At 35.8% G+C, this 15,894-nt stretch overlaps 1 protein-coding gene across 1 annotated transcript in view; it reads left to right on the top strand.

The window, feature by feature from the left end:
- TMEM245 (transmembrane protein 245) overlaps positions 1–15,894 on the top strand; it is a 76,232-nt gene that overhangs the window by 21,153 nt on the left and 39,185 nt on the right. Inside the window, exons 6-11 of the mRNA XM_053980266.1 lie at positions 674–843; positions 5,742–5,765; positions 11,158–11,262; positions 12,579–12,661; positions 14,760–14,850; positions 15,643–15,741. Of these exons, the coding sequence (XP_053836241.1) occupies positions 674–843; positions 5,742–5,765; positions 11,158–11,262; positions 12,579–12,661; positions 14,760–14,850; positions 15,643–15,741 (572 nt within the window). The remainder of the gene's footprint in view (positions 1–673; positions 844–5,741; positions 5,766–11,157; positions 11,263–12,578; positions 12,662–14,759; positions 14,851–15,642; positions 15,742–15,894) is intronic.

Here is a 15,894-nt window from a genome sequence, read left to right as displayed (position 1 = left end):
ACAGTAAAAAAAAAAAAAAAAGATTTATTAAAATTTAAGTTACATGTGATAGAAAGTTCAATGTCCTGTGTTACCAAGATAAAATGCTAATCACAAATAGCTTTTTTTTAAGGTTTAAAAGAAAAAATCTTATCAGTAATATTTCAAAAGAAGATTTAAATGGATGCTTCTTTACTGTGAAATTTGGCATGATGTGGTGTCAGTTATTGAAGGAAAGATGCATTTTAACAACTTAGAAGGCCTAAAGCTTAAGAATTTTGGCTGAAAATTTTCTTTTATGTGTAAAGTGCTCTTAAGTTCTGATTGTGGTACTTTATGTGGAGCCATTTGGCATGGTGTGTGTGTGTGGATATGGAAGAAATCCACTGTAATGGAATCATGGAGTGGCACCTTCTTATCCCAGGCCTTGATCAAGTCTAAGCTGCATTATTGGGTAGTGTGCAGTCACTTTTCTTGTGCTGTCATCTAAGTTCCATGTGGATAAGCACAGCTGCAAAGCCAGTGAGGAGATTAGTACTAAAAACACTGGCAAATTCCAGAAGTTTTTAATGGGAAATAAAACTCAAGAGTCTTTTCCTTTCTTTTTCATCAGTCTTCCAGAATAGAATAGATACGTAGTCTTTTGGTGTTCCTCTGAAATCTCTGATACTAAATTTCCTTGTTGTGGTTACAGTTTGGGCACTTAAAAAATCCGTGGTTCATTTTGGAGTTTTGAACTTCATGGCAAACCACTGCAAAAGTTGGTGGCAACTGGTTGAAAATTTTGTGAAGGAACGTCAGGAAGCTCTTGCTCCACGGCCCATCAGAGGACTTGGAAGTGTTATGCTAAAGCTTGACAGTAAGGTATTTCTACTTACTTCCTTAAGCAACTTGAAAGTTTGTTTTATTCTCTGTTCACCATATTCTGAGGTGCTTTAATTCTAAAATAAATGTCTGTCACTAATGGATATGTCTTTCATGTAAAACTGTATCTGTTTTATGGTGTATTTTAAATTATGTCTCTTCTATCACTATTCACACTTAAGTGCACATTTAAATTTGTTAAATGGTTGCATGCAGACCTTTACAGAAGTCACTTTTAAAATGTTGAATCACCTTCATAAGATTCCTTATCTGAGTAAGGCAAAGTTCTCTTAATCCTACCTGCTTACAAAGATTTTGAATTTAAACCTAATGAGCTTTAGTCTGAGGGATAAGATGTTGCTACTTCTTATGTGAAAATTTAATTAAAAAGCAGACCATTGTGTTTGGTAAGTAGGGCCCAAGTCAGTTCAGATGTATTTGTCTGTACAGTGTGGAAGCAAAGTTGTTGCACTCAGTAGTATGGTGGTACAGAAATGAGTCTTCCCTCTGTAAGTGAAGAAATATGTGGGATTTATAAAGTATTTGGGAAATGCCATAGAATAAGGCTTCTGTGTACCCCTTCCTTCTTCCCCATGCAAAATATGCCTACATTTGCATTGCAAATTGCATAGTTGGAAAGCTCCAGAAAATTTATAGTTTCTTTCATTAAGAATTTTAAGTTTTCACGTAAACAGATAGATGGATTCTTTTGTTTGTATAGCTATGGCACTGTGTAAGAATGTGCTTTCCGTAACTGTGTTGTTGAAGTATTCTCTACTCTGGAAATAGCCTTTATCTTAGGACTTCTATAACTGAAGAGCTGAGCCCTGTAAGTACATTTGTCAGAGCATCTGTACCTTGGCAGATTGGTCTCACAGTTTATAGCTCTGAATTCCTACAGGAGAGGGAGGAACTTAAGCCTGGATCTAATGGGTGAGTGGATGACAAAAGGTCAACAAAAGTATTAAAACAGCTGTAGGAAAAAAGTGATGATTTCACAGGGTTCATTGAGGAAGAATTTGAAAAAAGAAAAGCCTTTCAAAATACAGCTATAAACACAATAAAGTGGTTTTCCAAAGGCAGTGAAAATTTCTAACATGGGGATAAAAGCTAACATTATACAAAGCTTTTCATAAAAAGATTTTGTTCTGTAAGTAAGAAGCCACTCTAGACACAATGTTTAATGTATTGTTGTTTTATGAGTTGTCAAGTTTGGTATCCTTGTATTGTATAACTGTATGATACAGTATCCTTCATAATTCCAGCAAGTCTTTTCTCCTTAAAGAAGGTAGGGCTTTAATATGCAGCAGAACCTCTCGCTCTTCAGCTTAAATGTACTTAAGGTCAGTTTATTTACATGTTGTTTTTGTCTAAGCAGGAGAACAGTGTTGACCAACTCATTTCCCCATCTCCCTTCACACCTCCATTTTTTAGATGACAGCTGTATTCCTCCTGAGTGTGTGCTCTGTGTATTAAAGCAGTTTAGCTTTCCCAGACATTACAAGAAAGGCACTTGATAATCTGCATGATTCTGTTGTCCTCATTTGTGCCTATTCTAATTCTGTTTCAGCCAGCATTTATCATGGGTGGCTGGGATTATGTGTAGTCTTCCAGTGCTTATCACACTAATACTTCCCCATATCTTTTAAGTTCTACTGGCTGTGCTTATTCTGTATATTGTAGGATGATGGATGCACGATATCTCAGAATTTGGGAAGCAATGCCACAGGCTATTGGCAGTTACATTTTTTGTAGGGACAGGGAAACAAGAGGAACGAAAATTACATCATTGCAAGATTTTTTAAGTTAGATTACCAAATGTTTTGGCTTCAGTAGGCACTGTTGAAGAGGAAGTAAAAAATAAGCAGACACAAAATAGAAATTTGAGGAGTAAATTGTTACAGCTTAACTTTTATTGGGTGTGTGTGAGAAACCAAGACTGAGGGATCATTTCCTTTGCAATTAGAAGTTTAATTTTTAGTATTTTGTTTTTAGCTTATTTTCATGGGAGCTGGATCTGCTTAGGGTTTTTGTTTGGTTTGGTGTTTTGTTGGTATGCTAAGTTAGTTGGAAACTGAATCTTAGCATCAGGATGTATTGAGACTCTTAGCTAAGTACAGCCAGCTATTGACAAGGTCTTTTTCACACAAATACTTAGTGGTAGTACTTGGGCTGGCAAACATGGTATGCCCAGTTAGGATATAGTTCCAGATTTGAGTGAAATGTAGTGAGAATGAGGAACATATCTTGAAGTGGGATGTCTTTTTCCCAAACATATTTTAGGAGGCTAGTGTAGGTAGTCTGGAAAATAACCCATTGTGAGAAATGGGTGAGTACTGCTCATGCATGCAAATCGGACCCTTACTGATTACATCTGTTTTTTAAACAAAGCCATCAAGAAAAGAACTGCTTCTCTTCTGTCACAATTCTCATTTACCCCTGGTTCTCCTTGAAGTGCAGAGAAATTTGAAATGAAGAGAAACTCTGGTCATGAGAAGGGAAAGGGCATTGCATTTTATTATTTTTATAAGCACTAGATCAGTCTGTGTATGAATGTGTCTCCTTTAAATATGGACTATGAAAATAGGATGTTGTTACTGTGTTCTTTAGTACATGGCTGTGCATTTGCCTCATGGAGAGTCAGCAGACAGCAGTTCAGATGTGAGAGACTTCCTGGAAGAGAGAGTAGGGAGGCTTCTCTTGTCAGACACTGAACCATCCTAAACTTAATAGATGGGGTATCATGTGTGTTCTTACCAACAGTAGAGAATTAATAATTTTCTTTACTGATTTTTGTGGTGGTTTTTTTTTTGGTTTTTTTTTTGGTTTTTTTTGTTTTTTTTTTAAATTTTTTTTTATTTTAAAGAACACTGTTGTCTTACAATATGATGACTGCAGTTTGATTATAGAATTTGTGAGGGAGTTTTGGCAGTGGCTCAGCTGCATGCACTGGACTTGTTAGAATGTACTAATATTTTACATGCATGCTTTCTGATGTACTTGAGTGAATCATGTAGTTGTTACATGCTTTTTTTTAGGTAGAGTGCGCTAGAATTTTATATGTGGATTATTTAGATTGTTTGGATTTTGGATAAAGTCAACTTCTATTTCTTCTGGTACCAATTTCAGCACATAGTTTAACAAAGCACAGAAAACAAGCAGAATCTCTGCCAGTATATTTATTATAGAAAATACTTTCATAGACATATAAGAACTTAGATGAATAGTTTTCCAATAAAATACTGGAAAAGTTGCTATATCCTTATTAATTTTGGATGACTTGAAGATTAGAGTTAAGCTGTAGCCTATTTTCAAATATAGGTTGATTACATTTGTAGAACGACTTAAATATCAGTATTGGTAAACTAATAGGCAGGGAGAGCCTCCCAGGTATTGTCTTAAATTTTGATTAAAAATATTGTTATTTTGGACATAAAAATGTTGTTTCCTAGTTACTGTATTTATCATCCAGTTCCTGGAGGCTGAAATTATAGAAAAATACCAAAGACTTCCTTTCACATTCTGCTAAAATCTTAGGGCTCTTTTGTTGTATTTTGTATGGAATTGCAAAGTGGAGCAATACAGCCATGAGATCTATGTTTTTTCCAAAACGAACCTCAGGTACAGATAGTAGGTTTTAAAGTACAGAAGTAAAGTTAAAAGTATGTAATTTAATCAGAAAACAGCTTCCCCTTTTTTCACAGATAAATTATTCCATATGTGAAGAGGTAAAGTAGAAACAAATTCTACAGTGTCAGTTTGAGGCTTTTGAAGCCTTGTAATTAATTTCTCTGACTGTGACTCTTTCCCTAAGTAGCAAATGCTAGTAAACGTGGGTGCTTTGTGACATATTATATTTTCATATTTCCTAATGTTCATGTTTCTTTGTAAATCTGGTTCTAACTTAATCAACATTATGAGGTTTTTATAAGTTTGAAATATTCATACCTTTTGTTTCCATTGGGAGCTAATGTAATTTCTGGCAACTGGCAAACATGTTAGATTTAATGAGAATTCAATCGTCTTGTTTCCAGGGAGAAACAAACTTCACTTACATGATCTTAATCTCTAACAGAGATGAATAACAACATTAAAGCTCTTCTCTGTTTTGATTAGGCTACTTATGATTAGCAATGGTTAGAATTAGGAGTATAGTCCTACATAAACAAGGTCCTGAAATGGATATGCTTGAGCATGTGGATGAGCATCAGTAAAGAAAAATAACTTTAGAGCAAAAGGAGAAATTGACTTTCACGAAGTGCAAGGCGAATTACATGAAATCTGTACATTTGTGTGATCTACATTTTACTGCTTTATGTATATCAGACTTAATTATGTATTTGATGTTGAGTCATTGAATATGAATGCTTTAATATGAATGTTGTACCAAAAAACCATATGGAATCTGTCCAAGAGTAATTGACATAGTAGGAGTATTTTGAAATGCATAGAATGGGAATATATGAATGCCTGAATGATAGTATTAATGCCATAAACTAGTACCTCATGTTAAGATTTGGTGTTTTGCTGAAATGTCCTTCTTAGAGTACAAGTCCTCCTCTGAAATGTGACGGTAGCTCTCAGTATAATTAAACTGGAATTGTTCAGATTGTGCTGATAGCTCTGTTGGTACCATTAAAGCTGTTCATATTTTTTATATCCCTCTTTGTTTCAAAAGTGCATGTTAGTAGTAAAACCCAGGTTCTTGCATTAGAATTTGTTATGATCTTTTCTTCCTATTGCAATTTACCTTTGTGTCTAGAACAATTTCATTTTCATTCTGTGGATGACTTTGCCTGCTTCTCATTGCTTTTTTCCCTATTACTGCATTTTTCAATAATTTTCCACTGTGTTGTGTTTTTTTCCCTTTTCTTCCATCTCCGCCTGCCACTGACAAGCTGTGGCACTGGCTTAATAAGAAGGTAAATAAACAGAAAAATTATGATTCCAGCTAATGGATTCTGTGGTTTTGGGGAGTTTGATTTTTTTTTTTTTTATATATTTTGCAGCATGAACACTTCTTAACATGCCTTGCTTCATATAGATTTCTCTCTCAAATGCCTATTTTCCAGCTCTCAGTATAAGCTACTGAAGGTCATATAATTCTATCTGATCTCTTCTACTCCAGTGAATGCACATAGTTAAATGTTTAGCACAGCAGAGGATTGCATTAGCCTTTCAAGGGCTAGAGTGATTTAGGGGCACTTCTATTTAAGAATAGTTGATCTCCACCTGGTCCCCACTTGTACACCTAACAAATCCAGTTCTCTCCCAGTCTGGAGAGCTGTTCTCTGCTCAGGGAAAGCATCAGTTAACCGAATTACCACGGGAGTGGTGAGGGTGTGAAGCACAGTTGTAAAGCTGTAAGTGCTTGCAAATAGTTTAGGGACTGGTTTCACTGAGTGCTGTCAGTCTTTTACTTTTGAAGTGCCAAACTTGCCTGTGTACACAGGCAGAGTATGTAGTGTACCAGGACTGAATGCATACAAAATGAGACTTTGCATGGCCTCAGAACTGCTGAACCTTAACAAGTCTGAAGGGAAGAAAAAGGCGAGTTAAAAAAAAATATTGGTAGTTGGTGTAGCTAAAATATTTTTTCCTATTGTGTGGCTTTTAAAACTGTGTGATAGGTTTTCATTATTGAGTTATAATTGTCCACGAAGAGGGGCATTTTAAATGTTCTTTTGCCCTTGACTGTATTTCTCCTGTTTTAAAATTACATTTTTATTTCCCATCTATGAAATGTTTATCTTATGTGAGTAATTTCTGGTTAGTAAATATGTGCAACCATAACCTGTCATAATTTTTTTTTTTTTAATTAGATACTGGTTTGTTACAAGAGTTCAGGTAAAGAGCTGAGTTTGGTGACCCACAAGAGAAAGTGTAGTCTTAACTGCTTTTTTCCTGTCTTTTGTCATTTTTGTTGAAAATTCATATAAGTAGATATGGGCTTTTTTCCTTAATACTGGTAGGTTGCAAAACCAATTTAACTGTAATAGCTTTAAATGCTAAAATGTCTGGATTTTATTTTTAGTTTAGAAATTTGCATTATTTGGCAAAACCCTGTGGATATAATTTCTTAACAGAGTATGGTTTTTTAGTTCCTTGGAGTTATCTTTGAAAACTGTTGGTTTACTTTACAGTTTCATAAGTAGAAATCCTGAAAGCCCTATGTATTACATACAGTGTTGACTTCTGTGCATGAACATACAGTAATAATATTATAAGCAAGATTTTAAAAAAGTGAAAAAATGTGCAACCAGTGGATTCATTTTGTTGTCTGTAGTGTCTTGGTGATTTTTTTAAAAATAAAAAAAAAGTCACACTCTACCAGAGGCAGAAAAAGGAGGGGATTTGTACTACAGAACACTGGCTGCAGTTAAAAGGTGATTCCTTTGGTGCCTTTCTCCTTTTTTCCTGTCTTTGAAGGGACGTACTTCAGAGACCACAGACATAAATTTCTGGTAATCCAGCAGGAAATTTTAAATCATATGGATATGACAGAGTTTGAAATGATGGTTAATTATGACTGCTAGTGATAAACCTTGGCTTTTTGATTCCTGTTCATGGTATATAGAGCCCAAAATGTAGAATAGATTCAGTCAGTCTGGCATAATTTGTTCTTAATAACATTGTCTGTGTCAGGAGTCTTTAGAAGGAATTGCTAAATTCTTCTGCTGCTTTTGGAGGGATACTGGGGTAGGTAGACTTGAGACCTCACAAAGACTGTTCTCTACATTTTCTAGCTTAACTACTCAGCTGACTCATTTCACCATAACCTTGAGATGTGTTCTGGTTACAGACTTCCCCTTATTCTCTGCAGATGATATTAATGAGATGCTATCTTCAAATATTAACTAAGTAAAGGGAAATGAGACGTCTAAGGAACGTCTTGGGAAAAAATACTCATAAATAGCGGAGCTGTTTACAGAAAAAAGCTAAAAGTCCATATTGGTAATTTTATGTAGTTTTAATCAAAAATGAAGTAAATGCCTAGGTGTGCTTCACTGTTTGGGTAATGTAGTAAATTAAACATGCTAGAAAAACTACTGCTCTGAAGGCTATGCGGTATGAAACCTGCAAATATTAATTCATAATTGATGTATCGTACTGCATAACAGGGAGAACCTGTCTAGATAGTAGGATTTCTGATTTTTAAGTATGGATTTTTAAGTTCTGTTACAGCTTAGTATAATATGGTTTGTGTCATCATCCAAAAGTTGAAAGAGGGAGTACTTGCAAATTATTGAGGAGCTTTCTAATAGAATGTAACTCAATGATAAAAAACGTTTTTACAGTGAGCTAGATTAAAATAAAAACCTTCATAACTTTTCCTTTCAAAACTGTGACAATTAAAGATAGTTTTTTGTGGACAGTCTATCACAAACCAGTAATATTTCAGTTTGTTTTCACAAGTTGACCTTCTGTAGCTTAGGAGCCTGGCTTTCCTTTACCTTTGCATAATCTCAGATGCTGTGGCAGCCTCAGCTTTCCACTGGTGACTAACTTCTGGATTAGAAGCTTGGAACCAAATATAAAACTTCATGACCTCTGGCTAATGAGTGTGTTTAGTCAGTACGTGTTTGTCTCTGTGTGCATGCCCATGGTTTACAGGAAGGGTGTAAAGGGAGGTCTCGCATGATTGGGGTAAGAGTGAAGTCTGGACCTGATTTGGTGATAAGTACAACCACACAGACATTTAACAGTGCAGCTTCCCTGCAGTGAGTAGCTTACCTGTACCTATGCATTATTTAACATGAGTGTGAAAAGGTAAGGGATTCCTAAGGAAGTGTTGTGGGTTAATGTAGGGGAAAAAGTGTGTTGTAATAGAAGGAAAAAAAGAGTAAATATAGCCTTAAGTGAATGTTGTCCATCTGCTTTTATTTGTACAATACTCAGTCCAAGTCAATCTTCTGCTGTGATGTATCTGTACCACTTACATAACTCGGATCCCCTTAGGTCTGTGTTGAGAGATGTAATTGCAGTACCTGTAGGCTTGCCAAAGCCATTCTCATCAGGCTTCCTTGGCCTACCTGCCCGAGTAAATAGAGACAAAGTGGGCTTGCATGGCTGAGGCTGGTGCTCGTAGCAGTACATCATCAGTGCTGCCATGACTTTACTAACTAGATTAAAGGTAATCCAGGGTTTACATGTGCTGCAACTGCACCTTAATAGCAGTCCAGGCGTATTTGAGCCATGACTATGAGTGTCCAGGAAAGATACCTTGTGCCATCTCAGAGAGAGTCCTCATCCTGGTCTTTTGGAGCTTGAGTGGTTGCTCCATGGCAAAACATCTAAAGCATTCAGCCTCATCTACACTGAGATTTCACCTATTGAATACCCCTTACACAATCATTGAGCCTAGCATTTTTTGAAATTTCTAACAGTACTTCCAATTACATGGATTCAGGGAATCTGATTAAGGTGCTATATGTAAGACTACTGGATTTCTTTAAACTCTTACTTAGAAAGTAAATAGCAGTTTGAACTTTGTCTGAAATGACGAGGGCAGCTTTAATTTTTAATAGCTTCATTTCAAAGTCCATGCTATAAAATTTCTTCCCCTGCCTATTCAGTGGTGTTTTCTTGGAGATACTTGTTATTTCTGACCTTTGAAACAAGGACTCTCATTTCTTGCTTCTCTTGCATAATCACTAGGTGTACATGAGGCTTGGAAGGACACAACAAATCTCATTTAAGTCTTATTTCCAAAGAGGTAACCCCTATATATGTGCCCTATGTAGGGGCTGCTCTAAGTTTTTCAGAGAGCTGCAGTACTGCTGCAAGCAGGTCACTTCCCTCCAGCACTGGCAATGCATTTCTGATGGCTGATATATGTTAGCAATGTTGAAAACCAAACTTAGCTTAAAAATACCTAAGACAAAAGATTTTTCACACTCACCCATGTTTTCTGAGTTCCTTTCTGCAGTTCTTAATGTAATACAGTCTTTGTTACAAGAACTTGTGTTAATTTAGATCAAACAAGGAGCTGGGTGTAAAAACTTGAAGTTTAAAAATAGTTATGTGATGTACATAAACTGCTCAGTTACAGTTTGTACATTTAAAACAACAAACACACACACACAAAATCCTTACTTTTGTCAAATAGGAGATCTGACCTCAGTGTTGACCAATTCAATCATCACACAGCAGTCTGAGAAGTTTGTTGTTCCAGGATCAATTTCATGTGTAGGGATAGGGTAAATAATGAAGAAAAAACTAATGTAAACCATTAGCATGCATATTAGTAGTTTTATAAGATCTCTAACTAAAAAGTTACCAGCTTAATCATTGAAAATATAACTTTCACTTACTACACATTGGCTTTGACCTCAGTTCTCATGAATCACAAATTTTACAATTGTGCTGTTGCTTTTTCCTGTAGTAATGCTAAATGGAATAGAAATAGACCTGGTATTTGAACCATAGGAGCTAGAAAAATGTATTTGGTCATGCTTGCATGTGCTTTCACAGCTTTTTATGTAAATAGTCAATTTGTGTATGAGATGAAGCTCAGCTTGCTGTGTTCCAGAGCGCTCTGCAAAGTCGTGTGACTGAGCAGTTTCATTGTTTTGAATGACATTATCAGAATTTCTCTACTGAAATGTGGCATCAACATTTGCTTACGGACATGTATGGAATGGGCCTTTTTGTAAACTGACAGAACAACAAATGTGCCTGTTTCCTGTATCAGTCAGTTTAGCTGATGCTGAGCATCCTCCTGAGACTGGAAGTGGATAGAAATAGTGCTGAATAATTGGCCTGATATTCAATAATGTAGAACCCCACCTGTCCCATTTCAGTTCAGAAGGTGATGAGGCAGCTTTAAAAATTTTATTACTTGCAAAAATACCTCATTTGTCATTTAGATGGCTCTTAGCTATTCAAATCTGAAAGTTATGGTTGTGCTTTGAAATCCTGTGCAGACAGTATCTGTAAGTTTCCAGGTTGCTGAAGGACAAGAAACAAAGACAAATTTCTGGGTTTAGTTGACATGAATGTCTTCTTTAGGTACTTCTCTAGGTCTAGTAAGTAATTATTGAATTATTGCTTGCTTTGCAGAGAGCTTGCTGTGTTGTGTGATTATGTGTACATGTTTTGCAAAATCACGTCATACCATGACTTTAATCATGCTAACATTGCTTGTTAATTGTTCATTTCCAAGCTTGGGCATAAATGCTGTTCAGTTAGAGCCTGATTTTGTACTGTGATTGTAAATAAAAATAACAATACTGTTGCATAACATATAGCATTGCTTTCATTAAAGATTGATTTATGTGCTACAATTTGTTCTTTTATTTTTTTTCTGCACAGATTATCGTGTGGTTGGAGAAAATGCTAGATAAAATAATCAGCATTTTCATAATATTTTTGCTGGTGATAGGAACCCTTCTGCTAGCTCTTCTCCTTACTGCAAAGGTACAGTGTGCTAATGAATATACTCATAAAGCTCATTTTTGTTGCTGATGAAGGTTACTGATATTTTATGAGATTGTATCGCTTAAAGAATTTTTCTAAATGTTTAGGAACTAATTGCTCTGTGACAAGTTGAACTTGTCACCATTCCAAGACTAAAATATACAAAAATATATCAAAATCTCAATGTTTCTATTTCTTTGTATTTCTGTGATTTTTACCTATGACAAGGCTAATATATAGACATTTGTAAATACAGAATTCATTCTAATAAAAGAATTACTAGCTTATGTATTACAGGAACAGATTTGTTTTGCATCCTGTTGACACTTTCCTTGTCAACGGAAGAACCACTTAGATTTTTTTCTCTTTAATTTACCTCACATCAGAAACATTTGCAAAATAATTAAGATGTATTTGTCAATTTGTTTGTGTAATCGCCTGTAACAACCTCATGGTATCCTTTTCTCAGTTAAATGTACTGAGATTCATAATCAGGTATTCTCTGAAATTGATGTTTGGTTTATGGTTGAGTTTGGGTGGGTTTTTTTTTTTTTTTGCTCACCAGAAGAGGTCACTCATGTACTTTTTTTCCCTTTTTCCTTAATGGAGCTGTTTTCATACTTGAAATGGTTAATGGAGATTGAATGTTTGACTTGAAAACAGTTACGGAACAAAGATCAATGTGTTCTGATATCAATCTCCTTTATCCAAAATGTAGGCATATGTAATGTTGAGTACTTAAAATTGAAGACTTTTGAAGCTGTGCAAACATTCCTGCCTAAAGCTCCCTTACATTCATAGAAGGAGTATTAAGATATTTTTAAAAGGTGTATTTTATCTTGCTGGAGAATTTATTTGGTTAGGCACTTCATAGCAGGGTTCGTCATGTTAGAGCTAAGTATTCATTAATTTTTACACTTCTTTGATCCATGGCTTAAAAAGTTGTATCTGAAACTTTACTTTGTATTTTAGTGCTTCTCTTGACAGCACTGCTGTTATTGTTCAATTTTTTTCCACTGATGGGATAAGGTTTAAATTTCCATTTGCTATTACTAGTGACCAGAATTTATTATTGTATTGACTAGGTGTTTCTTGGGTTAATGGAAGTTCTTTCTTCATAGTGGGTTGTTTGCACTTGAAGAATTATTTTTTAAATGTACAAACTGGTCACTGCATCCCTTCCTACCTTCCCCCTGCCTCCCCACCCTCTTCCTTCCAATACCACTCCTACTCGCCCCAGAAAATAATTCTTTCTGAGTGTAGGAAGAGTTGTAGTTTGCGCTGCATAACATTTCTCCTCTCTCTCTTTAATTTAGGTACATCAAGAGAGTGTTCACATGATTCAAGTCACAAGCAGCTTGATCAATGAGACAGTAGCCAGTCACCCAGAATGGGCAAAGTAAGAATGCTGAAGTTAAGCGAATAGTATAGGGTGGATGAACAAGCTTCCAGGTGCTCTTATGCATAGTTTTTAATTTAAAAAATCCCCTAGGTGAGCAGAAATGTGGGTATCTCTCACAGGCAGATGTAAAAGCTAAACTATCAGACAGCAGAGATGTGTATGCATCACTCTGGAGGACTGTCAGTGTGGTATCTCATTTGAGGACTGGTTGGGTTTTGGTGGTGAAGGACAACTCTATGAACTTTTCTAGTTACAGTTGTGGAGAAGAAACTTGTCTAGTGCAGAGAATGAGATCTGTATTTTGTCCCTTTTTCGTATGAAAGAGAAGTGCTGGCAAAGAATGCTCTAGAAAGTTTCAAGATAGAGCTGAATTATTTTTTAAATATAGAGAGATGGATCTGGAGTGCATTTGAAGGAATAGGAGTTGAAGGCGTTGTTCCTGGAGTGAACTGAAGAAGAATTCAAGGATGGGTGGGGCGAGTTTGGTGTGAGTCAGTTGGGCAGGGCCATCCCTGTTAAGAGTAGATGTGTGTAGTGTGCACAGTGGGGAGTTTGTAAGGTTTGGTCTGTATAATGACTAAAGTAAGCACCAAGACAAGTAGTAAGGGAGAGAGGCAATGTTGAGAGAAGTGCATCTAGAGGAAAACATGGGCACACTGGTGAGCAAAGGAGTCATTGCATGAACATCAGAGGGGGAATAGGTAAGACTGAAAAGTGTGATTTTAAGGGGAGCATGTTCCAGGTGGATTTCATTCTGATTCAGCTAAACGGACATTGGGAAAACGTGAGACACCAGACTGACAGCAAAAAAAAGATCTCTGCAGAATAAGAATGGTTGACTCCTTCAAGGGCACATTCTAAATAAAAGTGATGGTGGTTTAAGAAGATTGAAAGAAAGCAGATGCTGTATTATAAGAGCAAAGCAATTTTTCAAAAAGAGAACGAAAAGGATATAATTAATAACCACTGTAGTAATACATGCTTTAGCACTACTAAAACAATCACAATCATGAGAACAGAAAGCACGTAAAGCACTTGGTTTTATTCCTTCATGGCATCTCTTATGTTGTTTGGCCTTTCTGTTTTGCTGTAAGATGGAAATAAGTGGGACTAATGGAGGTGGAAATTTGACAGTAAGCTTATTTACATAATGAAACTACTGGAGTACCAGTTAAATAATTTGCAGAATTCTAGTATAACTTTTTACTTCCAGTGTTTGCATTCAAATTTGAAGTACCCATAACACTGTATTTTAGTTCATTAAGAGTAAGAATACCTCTTGCCAAATCCATGAAGCTTTACCAGCTTTCAGAGCTTGATGCTTGTATTATGTTTAGAGGTAAGTGATTGAAATATCTTGGAACATTTCTGAAGCATTATACAGACAGAGGAGCTTCCATGTTGATCTTCAGTCAGGTGAACAAATACAGCAGTTCTGTTTCCTGAATGCTTTCATTTTGTTTTGGAAGGGTTCCAACAAGTGCCATTGAATCAAGATGTAAAAAGAAAGTTAAAGCAGAGATTGTGTGCCCTCTATTCACGAGTGGTAAAATGCTGACGATTCAGTAGGGTACACTGCTTGAAAGTGATGTGCGTCCCTGAAGAAATTCACGAGCAGGTGGTTTGATGAGGACTTAGAAATAACTGATGTCCAAACCTTTTGTCAGCAGGTTGCTTTTTTATGGCAACTATGTTAACAATTTACATTCAGCTTGTAATTTCAAAAGGTTGTGTTTGCAGCTAGATGAGACTGCTTCATATGATATTTTCAGGAAACCCTGGGAAAAAAAATAATATTGTAGGAACAGCGCACATAGAGATTGAAGAGCAGATCTCTTCTGAAAAAGCTGAGATATCAAATTAATTAAGGTTTCAGGAACCTTGGAGGATTTTAAATGCAATGACGTGCTTATGGGAAAATCTATTCCTTGATATGTAGAAGGAAACGTTTGAGTTGTAGTAAGCTTATATGTATTTAACCATAATGATTTGTTGTTTCAGAATGTTAATTTGTAATGTGTTTTGGGTGTAATGCAGTGAGTATAATATATAACAGTTAACTTTGTTTTCCCTCTTTAAAATCCACCCCCACCAGCTGGCTCCCAGAAGCCCAGGTCATTCAGAAGGCGCTCAATTCTGCAGCTAACAACGTATACCAGTATGGCCGAGAATGGATCACACACAAGGTAAGAGTGAGCTGTGAAAAAGCTCAAATTCTTTGGTTTTTGTTTTCATTTCTTGTATTTCATAAAAGAAATAAAAATACATTTGTCAGGAGTTCTTTTCCATGTGTTTAACCATTTTGTTGACAAATCTATTCTTTCTGGTTTGGGACATTTGAAGGAAGAGTGAGAGTGATTTCAGTAGTCTTTTCTGTTCTGGTGATAGTTTCTTTTTAAGAACTGAAGAATGTGTCATCATTCCAATGATTCCCAGTGAAAATGCATCAAATAAAATTGAGTAATTTTTTTTTAACTGACTTTGGCTGTCGTAGTATAAACAATGTAAACTTCTATTGCAACCACCGCCCCTTCCTCTCCCTAATTTCTGTGTGGGCTGGGTGTGATACACTGGACATTTTTTAAATCGTAATTTGTATTGTTAAGCTATATTCTTCTTCAGAAGAATTTGCCAAGATTCTTACTTATATATTTTATACATAGCACACATCTTAAATTATTTGAAGTATTTACTCTAAAGATATGATCAAGGATTTTGGATTAAGAATTTTAGAGACAGCATTTTTTTTCAGTGCAGAAAGAAGTCCTTAGTGCAGCAGAATGTTTTTTAACAAAGTCTTTGAATTGTGAACCATTTTGTCTGAAGTGTGTATTTCATACTGATACTAATTTTTCTAATAACTTGGGTTTAAAATGTGCCTTTACAGACAGCTGTACATTATTCATCAAGCGTGAAGTTCATCAGTGGATGCCTGCTTTGTTCTGTCCTGTATAATAAAAGATTTTTATGTGTTTTAGCTCCATAAGATTTTAGGAGAAAAAGTAAATAACACTGCTGTGATTGAAAAACAAGTGCTGGAGCTCTGGGACAGGCTTTATCACTCTTGGTTTGTGAAGGTGGGTAACTTATTTAAATGGTATTCATGCTCTGACATAATTATACTAAATCTGTATTTCTGAGGGAGAGATTAACAGACAGTTAAAAGGTTGAGTAAAGCTAGGTAAAATTTTTAAGTGTGTAAGACACATCATTCTAGAGTCACAGTTTTA

The sequence above is a fragment of the Vidua macroura genome, chromosome 1 (genome assembly GCF_024509145.1).
Source record: "Vidua macroura isolate BioBank_ID:100142 chromosome 1, ASM2450914v1, whole genome shotgun sequence".
In the NCBI taxonomy this organism is placed as follows: domain Eukaryota; kingdom Metazoa; phylum Chordata; class Aves; order Passeriformes; family Viduidae; genus Vidua; species Vidua macroura.
Note: the sequence above shows the minus strand (reverse complement) of the source record. Positions and strands in the feature narration are given on the sequence as shown.